The following is a 24,727-nucleotide window of genomic DNA, read 5'->3' on the forward strand; positions in this document are numbered from 1 at the left end:
AATCCGACAGAAAATTAATTTTCTACGTTTACGTTGGTTGTTTGCCGCCTTATCCTACGAGTATATGTACATACATCGTACTATATACTATAACTATATAGATGTGTGAGAGAAAATAGAAAATCTACGTCAGATTAACTATATATTTTCACGGTTCATAAATCATCGATAAAGCTAAAAAGCTCTTATATTGTGTCATTTTTTTTCCACCGCCGATATATAGGTATATTTTTTTCTATACACGGAATGTAGGTAAAAGCTAACGTAAGAAATACAAGAGTATAGAAAGGAAAAAAAGTTTAAATTTCGTTAGCATAGGTTAAATGGCGCTCACGCTGGAGTTTGAATGCCACCGAACAGTAAATTGAAATTGTTGGTAGAAATCGTATCTACGATATTTCATAAGGTTTCCTTTCGCTGCCTCTACCACCACCACCGCAACCTCCCCCCACCTCTTACGTTATATATATTTTTAAATCCTTTTCTTCATTACTTTCTTCTTCTTCTTCTTCTATTCGCCTAGCCTTTAACCCTACGTAGTATTATGTTTGTTGTAAAAAAAAATACAAAAGAACTTGATCCGGAATTTATATATACTTACTCTTTCGGGTGTAGAAAAATTACCACTTCTCGGTAGCGACGCGATGCGACGTTCATTTCTTATTATTTTGAAATGATTTTTCTCCCCATTGGTCGGCGGCGAAAGCATATCGCATCATTCAAAGGTCAACAGCTCGATGCTGGTCGTTAATGTCGTTTTTTATCGTAATTAAAATACCCGCCAGTTATTAAGTTTTCGCGATAAAACTAAATAACCGAGCTGAAAAACTCAATTATGAGCGTTAATTCTTCACTATGAATCTCCCTCGAGGATGCAGCGTCGTCGTTCGAGTAATATCGCGCCGAGGAAAAAACTCTCCTCACTCGTTCTGTTGTGTTATATACTCGTCATTCCTTCTTCATGAAGCTAATTTATATAGAGTCACTGCTGATGGCGTGCTTTTCGTATGTAGTTGTGTACTCACTGGCAGCACAGATCGATATCATATAAATGGTCACCAATAGGTATGTGTGGCTTGTCTGTGTGTATCGAGATGTTTGAATTGAGCAATGGTAGACTGGCCTATGATGTTGACTGGCGATCGCTATTATTTTCCTTTTCTCAAAATACCAATTTTTGAAAGCTTTTGCCCTCGTTTCGTTTGGACTTCTGTGTTTTTTTTTCAAATTGAAGTTTAAAAATATCATTCAAGTTTTTAAAGAAATGTTAAGCGCACTTTTCACTTGAAAAAACACTAATGGTTCTCGAAACAAGCTATTGCCCTCGTCAGAGCTCGTACTTGGTCACTTTTTAACTACCTACCTAACCAAGTTACTAGAGTCACTTTTTTTTTAAATTCAAAAATTCAATTTTTTTCATAAATCTTGAAGAGAAAACAAAATGTTGAGAATATCAGAAAGCGAATAATTTGCGAAAGTATCGACCTACTTATACACTTTTGTATCGTTTTTCAACTGTCTACAATGCAAAATAGTCAAAGTCTGCCTTCCTGCCTAAAACAGCTAAAAATCTCACCTTTTGACTAAATTTCCAAATGGCCTCATTTCTTGCCAAAAATTGTCACTTTTTCGCAAAAAATTCAAGACCTAATAAAATCTCCCTTTTTTGCGTAAAAAAAATGCCAATGCCCAAAAAATGTCTACCGCTTTCAACAGGTTACAAAAATGTACAATTTTTTGGCCAATAATTTATCAAAAATTTGCGCTTTTCTCAAAAAATTGTTACCGTAAACTGGGGTAACATTGAAATCGCGGGGTAACATTGAAGGGTGCGGTTTTTCATCATATTATTCTCCATGGCGGTGGAACTATGAAGTATGGAACAATTCTGACACCGGGAATGGATAGAGTACACTTTGGCGATTATTTTTCCTATTTTATCATTTTCAACTAGTGGTTCCAACACCAGTGAAAAAGCAAGCGAAAAAAAGTGCTGTTTTTATCAATTTTAATTAACATGAAAAGCTTGGTGTCTGGAATTTTGAATTTTCAAAGAACGAGTCAAGTGACATTATAGATGTGTTGGTACATCTCCCGACTATAAATTAGCGCATTTGTTCATGTGCCAAAGTTGTTCCCTGAGGAGTAAAAAAATAATATTCAAACTGGGGTAACTTTGAAGTCTATAAAAAAATCATGAAATTTTGGTAAAATTGGACGAAAATGCATGAAAATGCTTGTAAACTTGTTAAAAACGATGTGAAAACTTGAAAAACAGCTCTAAAATCATTAAAAAATCATAAAATTGGATCAAATTGGCCAAAATGCATGAAAAACGCCTGAAAACTAGAAAAATTCCAAATTATCATTTTGGAGCACTCTTTTATAAATTCAATTGTGAATATGGATCATTTTGTAAGTACTTGACGCGTATAAAGTGACCAAAAAGTGAATACTCATGTTTTTGATAATTTTTGACCTTGATTGAAGCACATTTCAAGGGGGTCTTCAAAGTTACCCCAAACGCTGGGTAACTTTGAAGGGCACTTCTTTTGGCTCTTGCGCTTGACAGGAAAAAGGTAGGCAACTTCTGTAACCGCCAAAACGTAGTGCTGACATAGCTTTATCAAAAGCACCACACACATTTCCCCTACCTCCGCCATTCATACCTCTAAACATAAAAAATACTGAAAAATCCTTCAATGTTACCCCAGTTTACGGTAGTTGCTTTTTGCTTAAAATTTTTAAAATTCTCGGCTTTTTGCAAAAACTTTTGAAAATTTTTATTTTTCCCAAAAATTGCCCAAAAGCCCTCCCTATTGCTGAAAATGCTGGCGTTTTCGCAGTTGAAAAGTCTCAATTTTTTTAACATAAAATTGTCATAAGTGGCAAAGTGAAAAAGCTCACTTTTTGAAAAAAAAAAGAATAAAAATCAACTTAATTTCTTATTATTAAAAATTGCTCATTTTTACTAAAATTATTAAAATTTTTCTTAACATTCCCCCCCCCCCAAAATTAAAATTATCCAAAAGCTTGGCTTAGGTATTTAACGGAAATTGCCAAAGTGGGTACCTCTTTTGGCCAATAATTCTCACAAGGTTCTTCATCATCATCATCAATTTATCATCAATTCATCATCATCATCATCATCATCAAAAGTTTATGTTACGACACCCAGAATCTTGGCCTTTAATGTCAACAATCCAACAGCAGAAATTAAATTAACAAATAACGGAAATATATACCAACAAAATAATCTCAACAAAAGTATTACAAAATTCATAAAAATATAACAAAAATTTAACAAAGCAAAACAGATAAGTTATAACAAATCATAAATCCCTGCACCAGTTAGGAACAAAAACAACTTTACACACATTTATTCTTCATCTTCATGTACTTGCAAGTATTTAAAATTTACCCCAAGTGTTTTGTTTTTGATTTTTTCATAGGTATACTTTACATGATTCCGTAATGTGTTGGATTGTCACATTCACATTACATGTGTCACATTTTTTGAGGGATATTTCACTAAAAAGTGATCTGTGTGCTGATGCCACATGTTCAATTAAAATTTTGGCTAGAATCACCTCTTCTCTTCTAAGTCTTCTATTTGATCTGTAAGAAGTATTTTTAGTTGGTACAATAAATTGATACTGTTTATAATATTGGTACGCTAGGTGGCGTAGTGGGGTGAGCCATGGCTTTCTGAACAAGAGGTTGTGGGTTCAAATCTCACTAGAGACGCAAGCGTTAATATGTAATGTATCATTTGTAGTGCATTTAACATCTATTAGGTACATGTTAAGCTCTGAGCACCAGTACAGCAGAGGTAACAAAAATGCATGCAACCTATCTAAAAGCTGTAACTCATTGCCTTAGTTGCAAAGTAGCGTAAGTCCATCTGTTCACTTGATACCTCGTGTAAAAGTGCCTTCAATCTGGAGCGTCATCTATTGGGTTTTAGTGTTCAACCAATGGGTAGCTATGTCAGAGACATGCCACCAGCACATCCACGTATTGGTTGAACACTAAAACCCAATAGATGACGCTCCAGATTGAAGGCACTTTTACACGAGGTATCAAGTGAACAGATGGGCATACGCTACTTTGCAACTAAGGCAACGAACTGGTCTTAGCACCTATAGGTAGCTGATTACTGAACTTAGGGTTGTAAAAACCCGGCTAGCAATGTATCAGCTGCTCTATAGATAAGATAGTGCAGAAAGCAATGGGAAATGGGAAACTACTACTATGTTGTTAGTGTTAGCTCAAAAAAAATGTCAATTCCCCAGAATAATAGCTGTGGTATAGGCATTCACCTCACCCTGTTAGGGTACCACTTATTGTTAATGCGATTTCCAATGTCCTGTAAAGGATATGGAACCACAAGGGTAATATTTGTATCTTTCAATCAGAGGTATGTTGAATGGATCAAGTCCCAATGAAACTATAAGCTCTTTTGTTCTATATCCAAATGGTTTGTATGTGACATATTTGTTTTGAAGATGAGAGTGGAATGTTTTGAAATGATTTATATGTGACCTGACACCTGACGAGACAAAATCAACCTTCGGACCTAAAAAATTATTTTTCACTTTTTGACGGATTTTTGGTACTCGGACATTCAAAAATCATTTAAAACCACCCAGAAGTCCCTATGATTTGCATAGCTCCATATACAGGGTAATCCAGTCAGAAGTGTGCTCATTTTTTTGAATTTTTTTTTGATTTTTTCATTATTTCAAATTTTAAATCGAGCTGGAGGCGAAACAAAGCGTTCTATGAGAAAAATACCTCGAGGCAAAGTTGTAGAGAATTAAATTCCCAAAAACCTACAAGAGGTTTATTTTTCTCCAAAATGCATAGTTTTTTCGTTATTCTCAAAAAACAGAAATTTTATGGTAATCATCATGACATTTTTGTTTTTTGAGAATAACGGAAAAACTATGCATTTTGGAGAAAAATAAACTTCTTGTAGGTTTTTGGAAATTTAATTCTCTATAACTTTGCTCAATATATTTTTCTCATAGAACGCTTTTTTTCGCCTCCAGATCAATTTTAAAATTGAAATAATGAAAAAATTGAAAAAATGAGGGCAATCACGACTGAGCCCCCTGTATCAATGTAAATAACCATTTTACCCATGTTCACACAAAACAGGCAAGAAACGTTATCCAAGACTAAGTTTAGCTCAGTTTAGCTAGAGAATGTGATTAGAATGCAAGCGCCTTTGCTAAACGAGCAGAACTGGACTGAAAACTTTAACCCCCCATAACTCAAAAACTTGTTTTAAGCTCGAAGGTCGATTTTGTCGCGTCACATCACATATGACTACTATTTTTGGCGATTTTGACATATTGTAGGTATTAGAGCAAATCAGCGAAGTAGTTTCTTCTTTCTTGTAGAGGAGTAATTTCAGAATCCTCAGTAAGTTTGATTATTGGGCCAGTTTGGAATGCTCCTAATGATAGACATTATGAGTAGTTGGTGATTGTGGTTTATTTCATTATGTCAGTTTTTGAAGCAGAATACTTAAACTGGTTTCTTTCTTCTTTTTTTTTGTGGAAGGGGTGTAGTTGAAGCAAGCTTAAAGCAAGTGACTCTGGTAAACATAAGATACCTACTGAGATCTTTTTTTTTTTGACTCACCATAGTAATGCACCTTGTTTTATTTTCAATCGTTAACTATGGATCATCGCCACTCTTCTTATTTACAACTCAACTTTAACAACATAAATATAACAATCTTCTTTATAACTTAAAAACCCAAAAGGTAACTTCTCTGTCTGGTGGTTGGCAGCTTGGTTTCCTCTTCATCCACTCTGCTGCTGGCATCCTCTTTGTTAGTATTTGGTATTTGCCTTGTCCAGTAGTGTTGTCACGTTTGGTGTTTCTGCAAGCTCCCCTTCCTCTTCATCCGCTTCGCTGCTTGATGTCTTCTTTGGATTCGATGTTGTTGACTGCTAGCTTGGCTTCCTCTTTGTCTGCTTCGCTACTAGGTTCTTCTTTGCTGGTTCAATGATTTGCAAGTCAGGGGTAGCATGCCTGGCCCACACACCTACAGACACTGTGTGTCCTCGATAGGCCAGATCTCACTAATAGCTAGCTCCTGCTGCGTTCGGATGTTTGATCATGCAGCATCACTTTTGCTTTGCTGGCGTGTCTTCACAGTCAATGCTTTGCTAGTGAAGACTGAGAATGGTCTCCCTCCCTATCCGAGCAGTTTGGGCAGTTCACAGGGCCATTCGTCTAACATCAGGGCCTGCTTGAGACAGTCTCTAGCTTTGTTGTGTCTAGGACACTTTCACACGATGTGAGGAGTATCTTCAGCTTCTCCAGTGTCGCATTTCAAGCAGGTAGGGGAGTCCCTCTTCTTGGGCTTTTCGAATAGGTATTGACCTAATCTCTCACAAAACTTTGTACTCCCCGCCCCACACAGGCCTCTCTGAAAAAAGCCATTCACATCATCACTACAAGTCCCACTTCAAACGTCCCAGACAAATTAATACATTTCCACATATATATATATAGCCGCATACAGGTAAACTCATAACGTTTTGTATAAAATACAAACTCACGTCCCACCTATAACTTCGTTGCTGTGCATGCGCTCGACGCGTCACCCCATAGGCCTGATAGTACTCGATGTTAGGCCGCGTTATATTCGTTAACTTGATTTTTGGGTGACCTGTGGAGAGGTATCTCATTGCCGAAACATCAATTTTTCAGAAAAGCTTTTTTTGAAAGTCCCATACGTCTCTGTTTTTCGCAAATAGCTTTTTAACAAAGCATCCCACAGAAAAATAACCAGCTCTGAGCAGAAAGAAAATTTTATTCTCTACAATTTCCTTCATTGCATTTTTTTCCTAGAATGCATACTTTTCCCATAAAATCACTGTTTAGACTGAAAAACACGAAAATTCGGACCTGTATAATCAACTCTAAATTAAAATTGCGCAGTCAAAAATTTATTTTAGACGATTTTTGACCACGCCATGTGAAAGAGGACATCTTCAACCACCAAAATCACCAAAAAGAACGCAAAAAACGCAAAAAATGATTCTTGGCAATAAACACCTTTTCCTCATGTCCTTGTACATAATACTTAGGCTATGCACTCATTTGAAAATTGAGTCAAAAGAGAAAGTGTATAAACGGCAATCTCACGTCCCTGCTCAAACTTTGCCAGTAGACTCCCCACACCTTGTAGATTCATATGGCACCTCATCGAAAAGTCACGTCCTAAAAAGGTTACGAGTTTGTCAAAACGTTATGAGTTTGCTGGTTAATCTATAAAAAAGTTACGAGTTTACCCCCTAGAATATTTATATATATATTTAAATATAAAAAACATACAATCTTAAACTGGGATGGAAAGATGCCTGCATGAATCCTGTTCAGGATCACAGCAGAGATGGTCAGGAGCGGGGGCCCCACAGCGGTGTCTTGCCTCCAGGCTGAAGGGGAAAGTTTGTTGGTACTGCTACAAAGGACACCATTTCTTTAATGATTTTCTTCTATAGGTAGGTATTAAAATGTTTTGCTCGCATTTTGTCACCTTTTTTTGGCTATATTTCAATTACCTACCTACTTTTCAGTTTACATAAAATTGCCATAAGTTGCAAAGTGAAAAATCTCACTTTCCGAAAAAAAATGAGGAAAAGTGAACTTAATTTCTGATTCTCAAAAATTGCCAATTTTCACTAAAATTATTAAAATTTTTCTCCATTAAAAAAAAAAAATCAATAAAGCCAGGCTTAGACCGGTATTTGCCAGAAATTGCCAAAGTATCTCTTTTACCCAAAAATTCTCACAATGTTCTTCTTTTTGCTAATTGTCAAAATCCTGTGAAGAAAAATACCTCCTTTTTGTCCGAACATCCTTCTTTTTCCCCAAATTTTCAATATAATTCTACCATTTAATCAAAATCGAGTGAAAAATGAAATCTAAATTTTTCAGAATTTTTCATTTTTTCAAACGTCAAAATAATTAAATATACATACCTAATACTCGTAATAATTGCAAAAAATTAAATATTTTGGTAATGAAAATCGATTGATGATTTCCATTGTTTGATGTATTTTTTAAATTATTTTTTGGTTTCTTTTAAAAATTATAAATCTTTGAAGATTTTCTTTGGCTATTTTGTGAAAATGAATTCGGGGAGGGGAGGATCAGATGTCTTTCCAAGGTCCTTCTTTATAGTTTTCCGATTTTGTTAAACACCCTGCCTATTTACTGAGTTTGAGACACTCGACAATTAAACGAAAAATAGACCGCTTGCGTCAATTGAGCATAATCAAGAGAAAACGTTTTTTAAAAAATATCCCATCTGTTTAATGGAAAGTTTTACAGGTAGGTATTTGTACTTCGTAGCTTTCCCATTTTTCGTCTTCCTACGCTGTACGGGGGTGTTATTTACATCGACGACGATAGCGTGACACCACTGACGTGATGTTTTTTGATTGTTTTCCCTCACAATGATGTATGTTTCCTCTCATAGGAAAGGAATAATAATAAATATTTGTTTTATATACTTATTTGTAGTTTTGCAAACAGAGATCCGAGTATTGAAATGTTGGTGCTAAGTTTACTTATATTATACGTTCAGACATTGTAATCTTATCCGGCGATATTTAATTGTATAGATCTATCCTGTTGACCTAGTTACCAGTTTATATACCACCCTGTTCAGTGTTCATCTTTTATCACAGTCCTCATCTGTCTTGCACGTATATACAATGTATATCTAATCTCACACTTGAGATTTCGTTTAGCTATGTCAAATAGCGAATACGAGTATTTGATGGCGAATCGGTATTTCATTCGATACAACTCGAGTTACGCGAACAGCGACGCGAGGTTTCTAATTTCGTGAAATAAATTCCAACGTTGAGATACTATACGTACTGGTACTAATATTGGTGGTTTATTGTTCATAGAAAATGTCGAAAATGAGAATGGATTCGAGAAAAGATTCTTTACAAGAACTCATAATAAGGAATTGATTTGCTATGTTGGAGGGACCGACCGAGGTCTGACTCCGATTTGAACAGTCGAATTTTTGTAAAGAAACGCCGAAATGAAAATTTATACTGCCCCTGGTCCGAAAATCCACCGTTCTGATGAGTAGCCCTCAAAATAAGGTAGGGTATTGATTATGCGTGCTAAAAAGCCACTATAGAGGTGTCTGGGGTGTAACTCGAATTTGAACTGTTGGGTTTATGGGAAAAGACACTGAAATCAGAATTTCAGGTGACCTAATTCGAAAATCCATCATTCTTGATGATTTGCTGTTTCCAAAAGAAAAAATTTAGAGTGATTTTAAAACTTTTTTCATGATGGGAAATTTTTTTGAGCAAAATGAACTAAAACGTGAATATTTGGGCAATTTTGGAACCTCTGGTGATTTTACAATTCTCTTCAGAAGTATCAAATGAGTCATCAAAATCAAAGACCTGCACTTTTAGGATTCTACAGAGTGTTTAAAAATTTGCAAATCGCTTATTTTTAGGTAAATTCTTGTTTAGAAAATATTTTCTTCTCAAACATTTCGTATTAATTATTCTAAAATATGAAAAGATATAGAGCGGGAAAATAACGTAAAAAAGCAGGGGTAAAAAGGAAAAAATTGGCACATAAATTTTTTCTTCGGGAATGTGTTCGGATGGACCCTGTGAACCACCAAAAAAAAGCCGACTCTCCTACCCCTGGAGGAAAATTTTTTAGGGGGCTGAAACCGGTTCCGATTCACGTTTTTTGCGATTTACTCCGTAAATATTAGGTTTTTGAGAAAAACTACCATGGCAAAAAATGTTCCCCTTCAAATTCTCGACAATTTGATACTACGCTCGATACCCATTCCTCAAGGGGGGTGTCCAAAAAAAGGGGTGGAAAGAGTAGGTGTTTCAAAAAAGGTCAGTCCAATAAATTGATCAAAATTACCACTTAAAATCATTCGTTTTCGCTCAAATTTTTTTTACAAAGTCTACTCACCCAACTACTAATCAAACTACCATTGGTTTGTCTTCAACCCTCCTCGGGGATTCGTGAGGGTTGCTTGATTTTTCAAGTAACACACTACTGAATCATATATTTGAAAAACAAATCTGGACGTGCGATACATCGAATAGTATGTTTTCGAGGTCGCTGAATACGAATATGAACTTATTTTTTGAATACAACCCCTGAAAGCCCCTCTGTGCCCCAAAATGGGGGTCAAAATTTTGAAAAATCGTGAAAAGTCGAGTGATATATCGAATGGTACGTTTTCGAGGTCGCCGAGTGCGAATATGAACTTATTTTTTGGGTCCCACCCCCTCAATGTCTCTCTGTGCCCCAAAATGAGGGTCCAAATTTTGAAAAATTGTGAAAAGTCGAGTGATATATCGACTTGTATGTTTTTGAGACACTAAACTGGAATATGCACTTTTTTCCTGCTCTACTTACGATTCCTCAAAATCCCCTTACGCCCCCTAAATGGGATAAAATTTTTACTTAATAAAGCTAGAAAGCTGTTTTGGTATGTATTCTATTTTCGATCCCCTAAATCGACTGGAAACTTTTTCAAGCCATTTCGAGTCGTTCTGGAGCCTCCAGCAGATTTTTGAAAATTTTTGGTAACATTTTGTGGAAATTTCAACTTCCAAAAATCTGCAAGAGACTCCAGAAATGCTCAAAATAACTCTAAAACGTCTGCTTAGTTACGAGAAATTTTAATTTTTTTTAATAATTTTTTTTTGCAACGATTTAAAAAGTTTACAAAAAACCAAAAAATGGACTTGAAATGCTTAGAATTGAAATTTTCGCTGTTGGGTATTTTTGCATGCTCTTTAGTTTTAGTTTATGTACTTGATTTTGTTCAAAAATTTTCCTGCTGGTTGGAATCCCTCTCTCCTTCTCAGTTCTCTCCACATCAAAGTTTCAATGAATGATTATTACCAACTTCAGACCCTCATTTTGGGGCACAGAGGGGTTTTGAGGGGTTGTAGGCAAAAAATAAGTTCATATTCGTACTCAGCGATTTCGAAAACATACCATTCAATATGTCACTCAACTTTTTACATTTTTTCAAAATTTTGGCCTTTTTTGGGGCAGTTGGGAGCTGTGAGGGGTTGGGCACAAAAAATATGGCCATATTCGTGCTCAGCGACTTCGAAAATACTCAAGTCGATACTTATATCACTTGACTTTTCACGATTTTTCAAAATTTGGACCCCCATTTTGGGGCACAGAGTGACATTGAGGGGGTGGGACCCAAAAAATAAGTTCATATTCGCACTCGGCGACCTCGAAAACGTACCATTCGATATATCACTCGACTTTTCACGATTTTTCAAAATTTTGACCCCCATTTTGGGGCACAGAGGGGCTTTCAGGGGTTGTATTCAAAAAATAAGTTCATATTCGTATTCAGCGACCTCGAAAACATACTATTCGATGTATCGCACGTCCAGATTTGTTTTTCAAATATATGATTCAGTAGTGTGTTACTTGAAAAATCAAGCAACCCTCACGAATCCCCGAGGAGGGTTGAAGACAAACCAATGGTAGTTTGATTAGTAGTTGGGTGAGTAGACTTTGTAAAAAAAATTTGAGCGAAAACGAATGATTTTAAGTGGTAATTTTGATCAATTTATTGGACTGACCTTTTTTGAAACACCTACTCTTTCCACCCCTTTTTTTGGACACCCCCCTTGAGGAATGGGTATCGAGCGTAGTATCAAATTGTCGAGAATTTGAAGGGGAACATTTTTTGCCATGGTAGTTTTTCTCAAAAACCTAATATTTACGGAGTAAATCGCAAAAAACGTGAATCGGAACCGGTTTCAGCCCCCTAAAAAATTTTCCTCCAGGGGTAGGAGAGTCGGCTTTTTTTTGGTGGTTCACAGGGTCCATCCGAACACATTCCCGAAGAAAAAATTTATGTGCCAATTTTTTCCTTTTTAAAACCGCTATTTGCCCGCTCTAATAATGGTTTCTTAAGCTGCGAAAATATTTCGGAGCCCAGTGGTGCCAACTTTTTGGTACTTTTTTTTTTTGAAGCAGAACGTAATAATGGCCCAAAAATTAGCTCCATCGAGTCTCATAATTTATTCAATTTTCAACAATTTTTGCGAACTTTTTCAATTTTATTTTCGCACAGTGAAAAATTATTTTCAAAAAATCTTCGGCAAGGGGGGCAGCTTGGGGCATCCGTCTGAACATTTTCCGACTGATATAGGGGAAAAATACCCACTCTGAAAATGAAATTCAACACTCTTACGAACTCGAATTCCTATCTTTGTAACTCTTTCGAAAAATGTTGGCACTTATTTCTAAAATTTGTTGATTCTGACTGCTCCAAATCCAAAATTTTCTCCAGCAATTATTTTTGAAAAAAATAAAAAATTTATAGTTTGCGAACGAGTGAACAAAAAGGGCTGAAATTTGGTTTGGACCCAATTTTCAACCTCTCGACTCAATTAGTGATGGTTTTGAGTAGATCTGGAGCCTCCAGCAGACTTGCGGTTTCTCCAGTGCTCGAAAAAAATTTCGTAAATCACGTCAAACTGAAATTCAGTACCCATAAAGCTTTTTTACAACTTTTTTGAGTCCATTGGCGGTGATTTTGAGTCGTGGTGGAGACTCCAGCAGATCTACAGATTTTCCAGTTTTCCAAAAAAAATCCGCAAATACGGTCAAAGTGAAATTCAACACGTACGAACTCGGATTAATCATCTTGTAGCTCTATCAAAGAATTTTTGCACTTATTTTTAAAATTCGTTGATACTGATTGGTCCAAATCCAAAATTTTCTCCAGCAATTATTTTTGAAAAAAATAAAAAATTCATAGTTCACGAACGAGTAAACAAAAAGGGCAGAAATTTGTTTTGTAGCACATTTTTAACCTCTCGAGTCAATTGGTGATGGTTTGGAGTCGTTCTGGAGCCTCCAGCAGACTTGCGGATTCTCCAGTGCTCGAAAAAATTTCGTAAATCAGGTCGAAATAAAATTTAGTACCCATAAACCTTTCTTACAACTTTTCTTATTCCATTGGCGATGATTTTGAGTTGTCTTGGAGCCTCCAGCAGATCTACAGATTTTCCAGTTTTCCAAAAAAAAAATCCACAAATACGGTCAAAGTTAAATTCAACACGTACGAACTCGGATTAATCATCTTGTAGCTCTATCAAAGAATTTGGCACTTATTTTTAAAATTCCTTGATATTGTCTGGTCCAATAAATCCAAAATTTTCTCCAGCAATTATTTTTGAAAAAAATAAAAAACTCGTAGTTCGTGAACGAGTGAACAAAAAAGGCTGAAATTTGGCTTATAGTACATTTTCAACTTCTCGAGTCGATAGGTGACGGTTTTGAGTAGTTCTGGAGCCTCCAGCGGACTTACGGATTCTCCAGTGCACGAAAAAAATTTCGTAAAACAGGTCTAGATGAAATTCAATACCCATAAACCTTTTCTGCAACTTCTCCGAGTTAATTAGTGGTGATTTTTGAGTCAACCTGGAGCCTCCAGCGGATTTTTGGATTCTCCAGTTTTCGGAAAAATCCCATAAATAGAGTCAAAACGATATTCAGCGCCCATAAACTAGATTTAACTGTTTTTGTGACCTGTTCAACCGAATTTGGAGCTTATTGAAGTTCATTGATACCGGTTTAAATCCGAAATTTTCTCCAGCGATTATTTTTGAAGAAAGTGAAAAATTCATCGTACACAAACGAGTGAACGAAAAAAGCTGAAATTCAGTCCGAGCACTATTTTCGACTTCCCGAGTCCATTGGTGACGGTTTTGAGTCATTCTGGAGTCTCCAGTGGATTTTTGGATTCTCCAGGTTTTGAAAAAATTCCATAAATTGGGTCAAAATCAAATTCAACACTTACGAACTCGGGTTCACTATCTTCGCAGCTCTTCCGAACAATTTTGACACTTATTTTCAAAATTCGTTGATTCTGGTCCAAATCCAAAATTTTCTCCAGCAAATTATTTTTGAAAAAAAATGAAAAATTCATCGTTCGTGAACGAGTACACAAAAAGAGCTGAAATTTGGTTTGTACCCGGTTCTCAACCTGTCGATTCAATTGGTGCGATGGTTTTGAGTAGTGCTGGAGCCTCCAGCGATTTTGTGGATTGTCCAGTTTTCGAAAAAATTCCGTAAATCAGGTCAAAACGAAATTCAGTACGCATAAACCTTTTCTGCAACTTCTCAGATTCAATTAGTGCTGAATTTTGAGTCGTCCTGGAGCCTCCAGCAGATTTGCGAACTCACCAGTGCTGGAAAAAAATTTCGTAAATCAGGTCAAAACGAAATTCAGTACCCGAGTCAATTGGAGATGGTTTTTAGTCTTCCTGGAGCCTCCAGCAGACTTGCGGATTCTCCAGTGCTCGAAAAAATTCCATAAACTGGGTCAAAATAAGATTCGGCATCCATGAACCTGTTTTTTAAATTTTCTGAGTACATTGGCGATGATTTTGAGTCGTCCTGGAGCCTCCAGCAGATCTACAGATTTTCCAGTTTTCGAAAAATTTCATAAACTGAGTCAAAGTAAAATTCAGCATTCATGAACCTTTTTTTAGTCAACTAGTGGTGATTTCGGACTGAACTTCATTTTTATTTTTAATTTAAGTTTTTTTTTTCGAGTACTAGAGAAAGTGAAAATCTGCTGGAGGCTCCAGAAGGGCTCGAAACTATCATCAATCGACTTTGGAGGTCAAAAATAAGGTGTACATCAAATTTTAGTTTTTTTTTTCAATCAATTAAAATTTCTGGAGAATATTTTAAATTGAAACCGGAACAATAAATGAATTTCGGAATCGATTGAAAAGGTCACAACGAAACCCATGTTTATAAGCGTCGAATTTTTTTGACCACATTTACAGTTTTTTTTGTTTTTTTTTTTTTTTGAAAACTGAAGAATTCGGAAATTTTTGAAAAATGTCGACTCATATATGGACTGTATTTTTACCCCAAAACCTATACGTAAGTATTTGGAAAAATTTCCCTTTCAACACCTTTTAACTCTTAAGAATTGAATTAACTCGAATTGAAGTTCGCTTCGATTGCAAAAATGTTAAACCGTGTACTTTTAGAGAAACCCCAACGATAAAGTAGAAAGGAATCAACTTGATGAACGAACTGTTGTTAGAGTTTCGAAGGCAATAAACGAACTCGTGAACTTTGGCTTTAATTTATACAGCGTAACGGATGTTCTGTAAGTATCGAAGAAGGAAGAATTTATAAAAGGGAAAAAAACTTTCAACTTTACATTAGCCAAGTTTGCCTAGACAAACATGGCTTTTGTCGTATTTCGAGTAACTTGAAAGAAAAAGTGTAGGCGGTTTATTATCGAAACAAAAACAAAACATATACAAAAAAACCTCTAGGTACATTGCACGAATTAGATTTAAATCGAGAAAAAAGAGAACTCGAACGAAGTACGAGTAATTACAAAAATGTCGATTAACACGTTGCTTATCACGATCGAAGTAATTAATTGTTTGCCAAGGTGTATAAACACAAATTAGGTACCTTATACACTCTGTAGTAAATTTAGCGATGAAAATTTCACGCTGTAGTTGTACGTAGGTACCTACTTGTCGTAAAAATATCGAGCTTATAAAAATTTACGATCATTATTTTTATTTTTATTTTTTTTTTTTGGTTTCTGTTCGAGACGTTTATTTGGGTTGTGAGTTTTATTTATCGATTGTCGTATATTGCTTGGCAATTGCCAGAGATAAAGTTGCCTTTTTTCCTTCGCTATACTACACGAGTAGGTATTTCGTTGTACGATTACATTTTGAATAAAATTTACGTTCTACTTTTGACAAACGTGTAAAGGTAAATTGAGTTTTGAGTGGAGATAATTTAACAAGAAAACGCTACCAGTGGCCGACAATGTAGTTTTATTTAATGAGACTAAAATGTTTGCACGGCGTTGTTTATTTTTCATTTTTTTTTCTCTTCTTCTTCTTCTTCTTCTTCTTACACGCGTTTACTTTGTATGAAATTTTTCTCCGCGCCTTTTTATTTCACGCTCGCAGTATTTTTATATGTGACAGTTGGGGTTTTCCATAAAACGATTTTTGCACCGCAGCGGTGTGATAATGTTACACGAAGAACGCGATAGGCGAAAAATTAGATTTGTCTCGTAACGCGACAAATTAAACGTCTGCGGTTCTTTCAATTTTCTCCCTTTCTTTTGTCGACTCCCGACTCGTGGGTATATATGTTTATCGATAATGGAAAAACTCGAATCAATTACTAAAATGCTCGCGTGAAAATTCGTTCGCTGGAAATAACACGTGTTCTGAAAGAGTTGCTGAAGCGTTTATTATGAGAAAAGAAAAAAAGAAACGGAAAGGTTTTCTTTCTTTTTTTTTCTTATTCGTCTTTTTCATTCAAATTATGAAGGGAAAAAATGGATCACCTGAAGATTGTGTAAGGTGCGTGTGTGTGTGTTTTTTTTTGTTTTTTGATTCTCGGCTCGAGAGTCGAGTTTAAATATAAGCTGACTGAATGAGAATGAGATGGAACCCGTGTCAAAAACAAAGAAACGAAATGTCGAGTTTTGAAGAGAAACCGCACTTTGAATACGTACATTTTGTTCTTAAAATTGGCGTTTTGGGAGGTTTCCGTGAAAATCGATCGTATACAGTTCGAGTAAATTGGATTTTAAAAAATGACGTTAAAATGCAAATTGCTGCGGACATTTAGTTACGAGATCGCGATGTGAAAATCTCGAGCGAAGTTGATGGAAATTCACCGAAATTAAAACTTTTCTTAGACTATTTAAAGTGAAAACCGATGCAGCCTCTGAAATGAATTAAAAATCGTTACCAATTCTGGAAAAATTACAGTAGGTAGGTACGTACATATTTTAATTAGGTACCCAAACACCTTGTGAAAATTTTTCTTTTTCAAATAATATTACTCATTAATGACGCCAAAACATTGAAAGATATCATTTATCTGAAACTGGGGAAATATCTTGGGACTCAGTGGAGCCAATTTTTAAGCCAATATTGCCAATTTGAAAAAAAAAACGACGAAAATAGCCCTAAACTTGTCACTTTTTTTGGCTTTCTTAGAATTAGTAAAAATGAGCAGAAAATTGGGGAAACAATGCCGTTCGATATTTTGGAATAATTAATTATAAACTTGAGTTTATTGTCTTTGTAACCTTTTCGATCGATTTCGGAATTCGATTGTGAAGGTTTCAATTCAAAATGTTCTCCAGCAATTTTTTAAAAAAATGAAAAATTCGCGATTCACGATTGACTGATTGAAAAAAAACAAACGAAAATTAGATGTACACATTATTTTTGACCTCCCAAGTCGATTGATGACAGTTTCGAGACAATTTGGAGCCTCCAGCAGATTTTCACATTCTCTAGTTTTCGAAAAAAAAATCTGTAATTAAAAATAAAAATGAAGTTCAGCTCAAAATCATCACTAATTGGCTCAGAAAGGTTGCAAAAAGGTTCATGGATGCTGAATTTTATTTTGATCTCGTTCCTTTATGGAATTTTTTTGAAAAATGGAAAATCTGTAGATCTGCTGGAGTCTCCAGGACGACTCAAAATCATCGCCAATGTACTCAGAAAAGTTGAAAAAAAGGTTCATGCATGCTGAATCTTATTTTGACCCCGTTTATGGAATTTTTTCGAAAATTGGAAAATCTGTAGATCTGCTGGAGGCTCCAGGACAACTCAAAATCATCGCCACTGGACTAAGAAAAGTTGCAAAAAAAAGTTTATGGGTACTGGATTTCGTTTTGACCTCGTTTAAGAAATTTTTTTCGAGCACTGGAGAATCCGGAAGTCTGCTGGAGGCTTCAGCACTACTCAAAACCATCTCACCAATTGAATCGAGAGTTTGAAAATAGGGTACAAACCAAATTTCAACTCTTTTTGTGTACTCGTTCACGAACGATGAATTTTTCATCTTATTCAAAAATAATTGCTGGAGAAAATTTTGGATTTGGACCAGAATCAACGAATTTTGAAAATAAATGACAAAATTGTTCGAAAGAGCTACAAAGATAGTGAACCCGAGTTCGTAAGTGTTGAATTTCATTTTGACCCTATTTATGGAATTTTTTCGAAAACTGGAGAATCCAAAAATTCAACGGAGACTCCAAAATGACTCAAAACCGTCACGAATGAGCTCGGGAAGTTGAAAATAAGGCCCGAACTGAATTTCAGCCTTTTTCGTGCATTCTTTTGTGTACAATGAATGTTTCACTTTTTTCAAAAATGATCGCTGGAGAAAATTTCAAATTTAAACCAATACCAACGAATTTCAAAAAGTTCCCGATTTGCTTGAATGGGTAACAAAGACAGTTAAACCGAGTTTATAGGAGCTGAATTTCATGTTTACTCTATTTATGAGTATTATTCGAAAACTGGAGAATCCAAAAATCCGATGGAGGCTCCAGGTTGACTCAAAAATCACCACTAATTGAATCCGAGAAGTTGCAGAAAAGGTTTATGGGTACTGAATATCACATTGACCTGATTTACGAAATTTTTTTCGAGCACTGGAGAATCCGCAAGTCTGCTGGAGGCTCCAGGACGACTCAAAATCATCACCAATTGACTCAGAAAAGTTGCAAATAAGTTACAAACCAAATTTCAGCCGTTTTTGTTTACTCGTTCCCGAACTATGAACGTTTCATTTTTTTCAAAAATAATTGCTGGAGAAAATGTCGGATTCAAACCGGTACCAACGGATTTCAAAAAGTTCCAAATTCGGTCATAAGGTTCACAAAGAAACTTGACCGAAGTTTATAGGCGCTGAATTTCATGCTGACTCTATTTGTGTGAATTTTTCAAAAACTGGAGAATCCAAAAATCCACTGGAGGCTCCAGGTTGACTCAAAATTCACCACTAATTGAATCCGAGAAGTTGCAGAAAAGGTTTATCAGTACTGAATTTCATTTTGACCTGATTTACGAAATTTTTTTCGAGCACTGGAGAATCCGCAAGTCTGCTGGAGGCTCCAGGACGACTCAAAACCATTGCCAATTAACTCAGAAAAGTTGCAAAAAAGGTTGACGGGTACTGAATTTCATTTTGATCTGATTTACGAAATTTTTTTCGAGCACTGGAGAATCCGAAAATCTACTGGAGGCTCCAGAACTATTCACAACCATCATCCTTTGACTCGAGAGGTTGAACATAAGATACAAAACAAATTTTAGCACTTTTTGTTTACTCGTTCGCGAAGGATGAATTTTCTATCTTTTTCAAAAATAATTGCTGGAGAAAATTTTGGATTTAGACCAGTATCAAAAAAAATTTTAAAATAAGTACCAACATTTTTCAAAAGAGTTACAAAGATAGTGAATCCAAGTTGGCAAGTTTTGAATTTCATTTTGACCCTATTTAATATGGAATTTTTTCGACAGCTGCGCTGGAGAATCCAAAAATCCGCCGGAGGCTCCTGAATGTCTTACGACCATCACCGATTCGCTCGGAAAGTCAAAAATAGGGTTCAAACTGAATTTTAGCTTTTTTCGTTTACTCATTTATGTACTGGTGAACTTTTCACTTTTTTCAAAAATAATCGCTGGAGAAAATTTCGGATTTGTACAGGCATCAACCAATTTCAAAAATAAGTTCCAAAATTGGTCGGGAAGGGTCACAAAGAAGATTAAACTGAGGTTTTACGCGTTGAATTTCATTGACTCGGAAAAATTTTAAGAAAGGTTTATGGGTACTAAATTTTATTTTGACCCACCCTATGAAAATTTTTTGGAACACTTGTAGGACCCCCAGGACTGCTGGAGGCTCCAGAACTACTCAAAACCATTACCAACTGACTCGAGAGGATGAAAATGTGCTACAAACCAAATTTCACTCGTTTTAGTTCACTCGTTCGAGAACGACGATTTTTTTTACTCCAAAATAACTTGAACTCACTGGCAGTCAACTTGATAGCTAGTTGAAATTGGATTGCAGAGTAAATTTTGTATTTCCAACTCTGTTTGGTAAAATTTTATGGAAATTTTGAGCATTGAATAATCTGCTGGAGGGTCCAGAACTACTCAAAACCATTACAAATTGACTCGAAAGGTTGAAAATAAGGTATAAACCAAATTTCAGCCCTTTTTGTTTACTTGTTCCCGAACTATGAATGTTTCATTTTTTTCAAAAATACTTGCTGGAGAAAATTTTGGATTTGGATTAGTATCAACAAATTTTAAAAATGAGTGTCAAAATTGTTCGATAGAACTACAAGACGATTGATCCGAGTTCGTAAGTGTTGAATTTCATGTTGACCGAATTTGTGGAATTTTTTTGAAAACTGGAAAACCTGTAAATCTGCTGGAGGCTCCAGGTTGACTCAAAAATCACCACTAATTGAATCAGAGAAGTTGCAGAAAATATTTATGGGTACTGAATTTCATTTTGACCTGATTTACGGAATTTTTTTCGAGCACTGGAGAATCCGAAAGTCTGCTGGAGGCTCCAGAACTACTCAAAACCATCACCATTTGACTCGAGAGGATGAAAATAGGGTACGAACCAAATTTCACTGCATTTTGTTCTCTCGTTCACGAACTATAATTTTTCATCTCTTGCGAAAATAATTGCTGGAGAAGATTTTGGATTTGGACCGGTATCAACGAATTTTAAAAAAAGTGCCCAAATTGTTCTATAGAGTTACAAGATGATTAATTCGAGTTCGTAAGTGTTGAATTTCATTTTGACCGAATTTGTGGAATTTTTTCGAAAACTGGAAAATCTTTAGATCTGCTGGAGGCTCCAGGACAACTCAAAATCATCGCCAATGGACTCAGAAAAGTTGCAAAAAAGCTTTATGGGTACCGAATTTCATTTTGACCCGATTTTTGACATTTTTTCGAGCACTGGAGAATCCGAAAGTCTGCTGGAGGCTCCAGGACGACTCAAAACCATCACCAATTGACTCGAGAGGTTGAAAATGTGCTACAAATCAAATTTCATCTCTTTTTTTTAACTCGTTCACGAACTATGAATTTTTTTTTTTTCATTAATAATTGCTGGAGAAAATTTTGGATTGAGATCGGGATTAACGAATTTTAAAAATGAGTGCCAAAAGTGTTCGAAAGAGGTATGTACAAAGATAGAGAACCCGAGTTCGTAAGCGTTGAATTTCATTTTGACCGTATTTGTGGAATTTTTTCAAAAACTGGAGAATCCAAAAGTCAACTGGAGCCTCCAGAATTTCAAAAATAATCGCTGGAGAAAATTTCGGATTCGAACCGCTACCAAAGAATTTCAAAAAGTTTCGAAATCGGTCGAAAGGGTCACAAAGATAGTTGAACCGAGGTTATATAGGTGCTTAATTTCAGTTTGGCTCCATTTATGGATATTTTTCAAAAACTGGAGAATCCAAAAATCCGCTGGAGGCTCCAGGACGGCTCGAACCTATCGTCAATCGACTCGACAGATTGAAAATAGGCTATAAATCAAATTTCAGCTTTCTGTGTTAATTTGATTACATTTTGATTTTTTTTTTCATGGAAAATTGACTGAATTTTTAACCCAAAAATTCGCCAAAAATCGAAAAATGAATTTCAAATTTTCTCCAGAGTTATTTACAGCGTTTATTTCGAAAACTGAAGAAATCTAAAATCCGCTGGAGGCTCCAGAACGGTTCAAAACCATCACCAACCGCCTCGGCAAGTCGAAAATTGGGTATAAAGTATAAACCTTTCAGCTTTCTATTAGTAGGTCAATTTGCTAAAATTTTGATTTTTTTCTTCATTTTTGGCTGAAATTTAATTTTCAAAAATTCACCAAAAATCGAAAAATACTCGTTAGTACATGAAATTTTGGCTAGTGAAATACCTTGTGGTTCTCTTTCGATTCCTCTTTGTCCGGTCCAAAATTATTTGTGCCATTTGGGATATACTGCCCCTCGATACAACAACTTGCACGCCTTCATTTCGATAAATCTGCATTAGCCTCGCAAAGATGTGTTAAAAATTGCCTATTTCGGCTTTCCTCGTGCAACAAACCACTTCCAATCACCCTAAGTAGTGTAGTACCTAGACTTACAATGAAATGAAAGATTTCCTTAAAGCTCGACTCCATAGGGAACTTCCTTTTCGTAGTATTCGAGTAATTATACAACGTGATACATATATATATATAGGGTTGATATGTACTATCGAAAGGCAACGTTTCGTGGTTCAATTTTGGTAACGGTTTGTTGAAAAGTTGCCCAAAACATTTAATATGGGGTTGCGGAAAATTCGGGCTTCGACGAAACTAAACTATAGCTGTGTTTTGCAACGCGTACTACGTATACTTTTTAAATGGGTAGTTTGGTTGTAGATTCCTTCGAAGGGGATTGCTTTTTGCAATCGTTGTATCTATATAAGTTGAAATGGTGTAAGTAAAGAGTATGTATGGAAGTTGCGCGTTTATGTTAATCAGGTTGCTTACTCGAGCCAAATGAACACGTTTCTATATGTATAGTTTACTCGATATACTCGTAATAGTATTGTCGTTGTTCTTATTGTCTCTCATGTACACTTAGTACATTGGTAATAAATTTGCTTTGCTTTTTGTATGTTGCAGTTTTCGTTCGGTGTTGTATGCTTAATAAACGGCAACCTGGTCTACAGTTAGAGTTCATATTGCAAGGTGGTTCACTTCGGAATACACAGACGAGTGAGTTTACTAGACTTAAGAGTAGGTACCTATTGTATTTTCAAGCTTACAGCATGAGCTACTTATTTGATAATTTTTAAGGTGATTTAAAAGTATGGAAATTTTACATCGCAACTAATCCGATTGAACTGATATTTGGCTAATTGAAAAACCATAAAATTAAATTTCGAGCAATCGAAGTTGGTTTTTCAATTTTTTATGACTTTTTTAAAGCGTGGATTTTTTTAAAAAGAGCATATCTTGATTAATTGATTGATTGAGTGAATCATTTTAAAATAGGGACAAGTGGAAATCTCGAACATAATAAAACGGCTTCCTCTCCTTTCCTCCCCTCCGTTGATCAATTTCAAATCGTTTCGTTGAAAGGTGAGCGGGATGGACGATAAAGAACATACCAAATTCCACCCTTCTTGGTCAATTTTGTAAAATTTAGTGCTTTTTTAAAATTTAGGCGAATTTTTAAAAATCAAAGGACCAAAAAATTGAAAAAAAATCAAAATTTTACCAAAATGATTTGAAAAGTTGAAATTCGACACTTTTCACATTTTTCAGCGCCGCGAAGTCCATTAGTAACAGTTTCAAACCATTTTGTTCAGTTCTGGAGCCTCTTGCAGATTTTTGAAAGTTGAAACTGCCAAAAATACTATTTTACTCACTTTTTTGATGAAAATTGCAAAAAAAGTATCACTTTTGGCTAGAAGTTGACGAAAATCCTCCCTTTGTATCACATTGCTGTAAAAAAATCTTGATTTTTCACCTAAAAATGCCAGAAATTGCCCGATAATCTCACTTTTTTGCTAAAAATTGCTAAAAATTAAAAGTTTTTCCCCCAAAAATTGCTCAAAAGTCTTGCTTTTTTGCCAAAAAAAACGCTCCATTTTACTCAATTTGTCAAAAAAATTTTTTTTTTCAAAAATGAAAATTTAGATTTTTTATAAGTTTTGGTATAAAAGTGTGTTTTTTGTAAAATGTCGATAAGAAGCAAGACATTGACAATTTCGACAAAAACGATGCTTTTTTGGAAATTTATTACTTAGTCGAAAGCGAGACTTCTGGTTTTTAAAATCAAAAAGCCAAAAATGAGAAGAAACCAAAATTTTACCAAATTGACCTAAAGAGCTAAAATTTGGGGTGTGCCCATATTTCGACGTTCAAAATCGATTAGAATCGGTTTCAACCCGTTTTGAGCTGTTCTGGAGCCTCCAGCAGATTTTTAAAACGTGAAATGTCCATAAAATTTCATCAAAAGGAGCTGAAAATCCAAACTTCACGCTGCATTCCAACTCGAACACATCATTAAGTCGACTGCTGATGGGTTCAAGTCATTTTGGAGCCTCCAGTAGATTTTTGAAACTGGAAATTTCCACAAAATTTCATCATATGGAGTTGTAAAGCCTGAATTTATTCTGAAAACTAATCTCAATATGCTATGAAGTCGACTGCATGTAGATTTCAAGTCATTTTGGAACCTCCAGCGACTTTTTGAAAATTCATGGAGCCTCCAGCTGATTTTTCAATGCTTAAAATTTCCATAAAATTATAATTTACTCCACATTCCAACTTCAACACGCTATCAAGTTGATTGCAGATGGGTTCAAATCATTTTTGAGCTTCCTGCAGCGTTTTGATAATTCTTGGAGCCTCCAGCAGATTTTTGAAACTTGAAATTTCCACCAAATTTCATCACGTGAAGTTGGAAATCCAAAATTCACGCTTCACTCAAACTTAAACACATTATTAAGTCGACCGCTAACGGGTTCAAGTTATTTTGGAGCCTCCAGTAGATTTTTGGAACTAGAAATTCCCACAAAATTTTATCAAATGAAGTTATAAAGCCTAAATTCATTCTGAAAACTAATTTCTATACGCTATGAAATCGACTGCAGGTAAATTTCAAGTCGTTTTGGAGCCTCCAGCAACACTTTGGAAATTACTGGAGCCTTCAACAGATTATTCAATGGTCAAAATTTCCATAAAATTTTTACCGAACAGAATTGCACATCTAAAAAAAAATTCATGTTTTTGAACGAGTAAACAAAAAGGAGTGAAACTTGGTTTA

At 35.4% G+C, this 24,727-nt stretch overlaps 1 protein-coding gene across 3 annotated transcripts in view; it reads left to right on the top strand.

The window, feature by feature from the left end:
• LOC135845651 (uncharacterized) overlaps positions 1–24,727 on the top strand; it is a 216,707-nt gene that overhangs the window by 21,450 nt on the left and 170,530 nt on the right. For 2 of the 3 annotated variants that reach the window (XM_065364372.1, XM_065364381.1), the window contains exon 2: positions 22,576–22,689. In XM_065364372.1, coding sequence (XP_065220444.1) covers positions 22,593–22,689 — 97 coding nt within the window. In that variant the 5' untranslated portion in view covers positions 22,576–22,592. The remainder of the gene's footprint in view (positions 1–22,575; positions 22,690–24,727) is intronic. The other variant, XM_065364390.1, reaches the window with a different exon arrangement.

This window comes from Planococcus citri, chromosome 1 (genome assembly GCF_950023065.1).
Source record: "Planococcus citri chromosome 1, ihPlaCitr1.1, whole genome shotgun sequence".
NCBI classification, from domain to species: Eukaryota; Metazoa; Arthropoda; class Insecta; order Hemiptera; family Pseudococcidae; genus Planococcus; species Planococcus citri.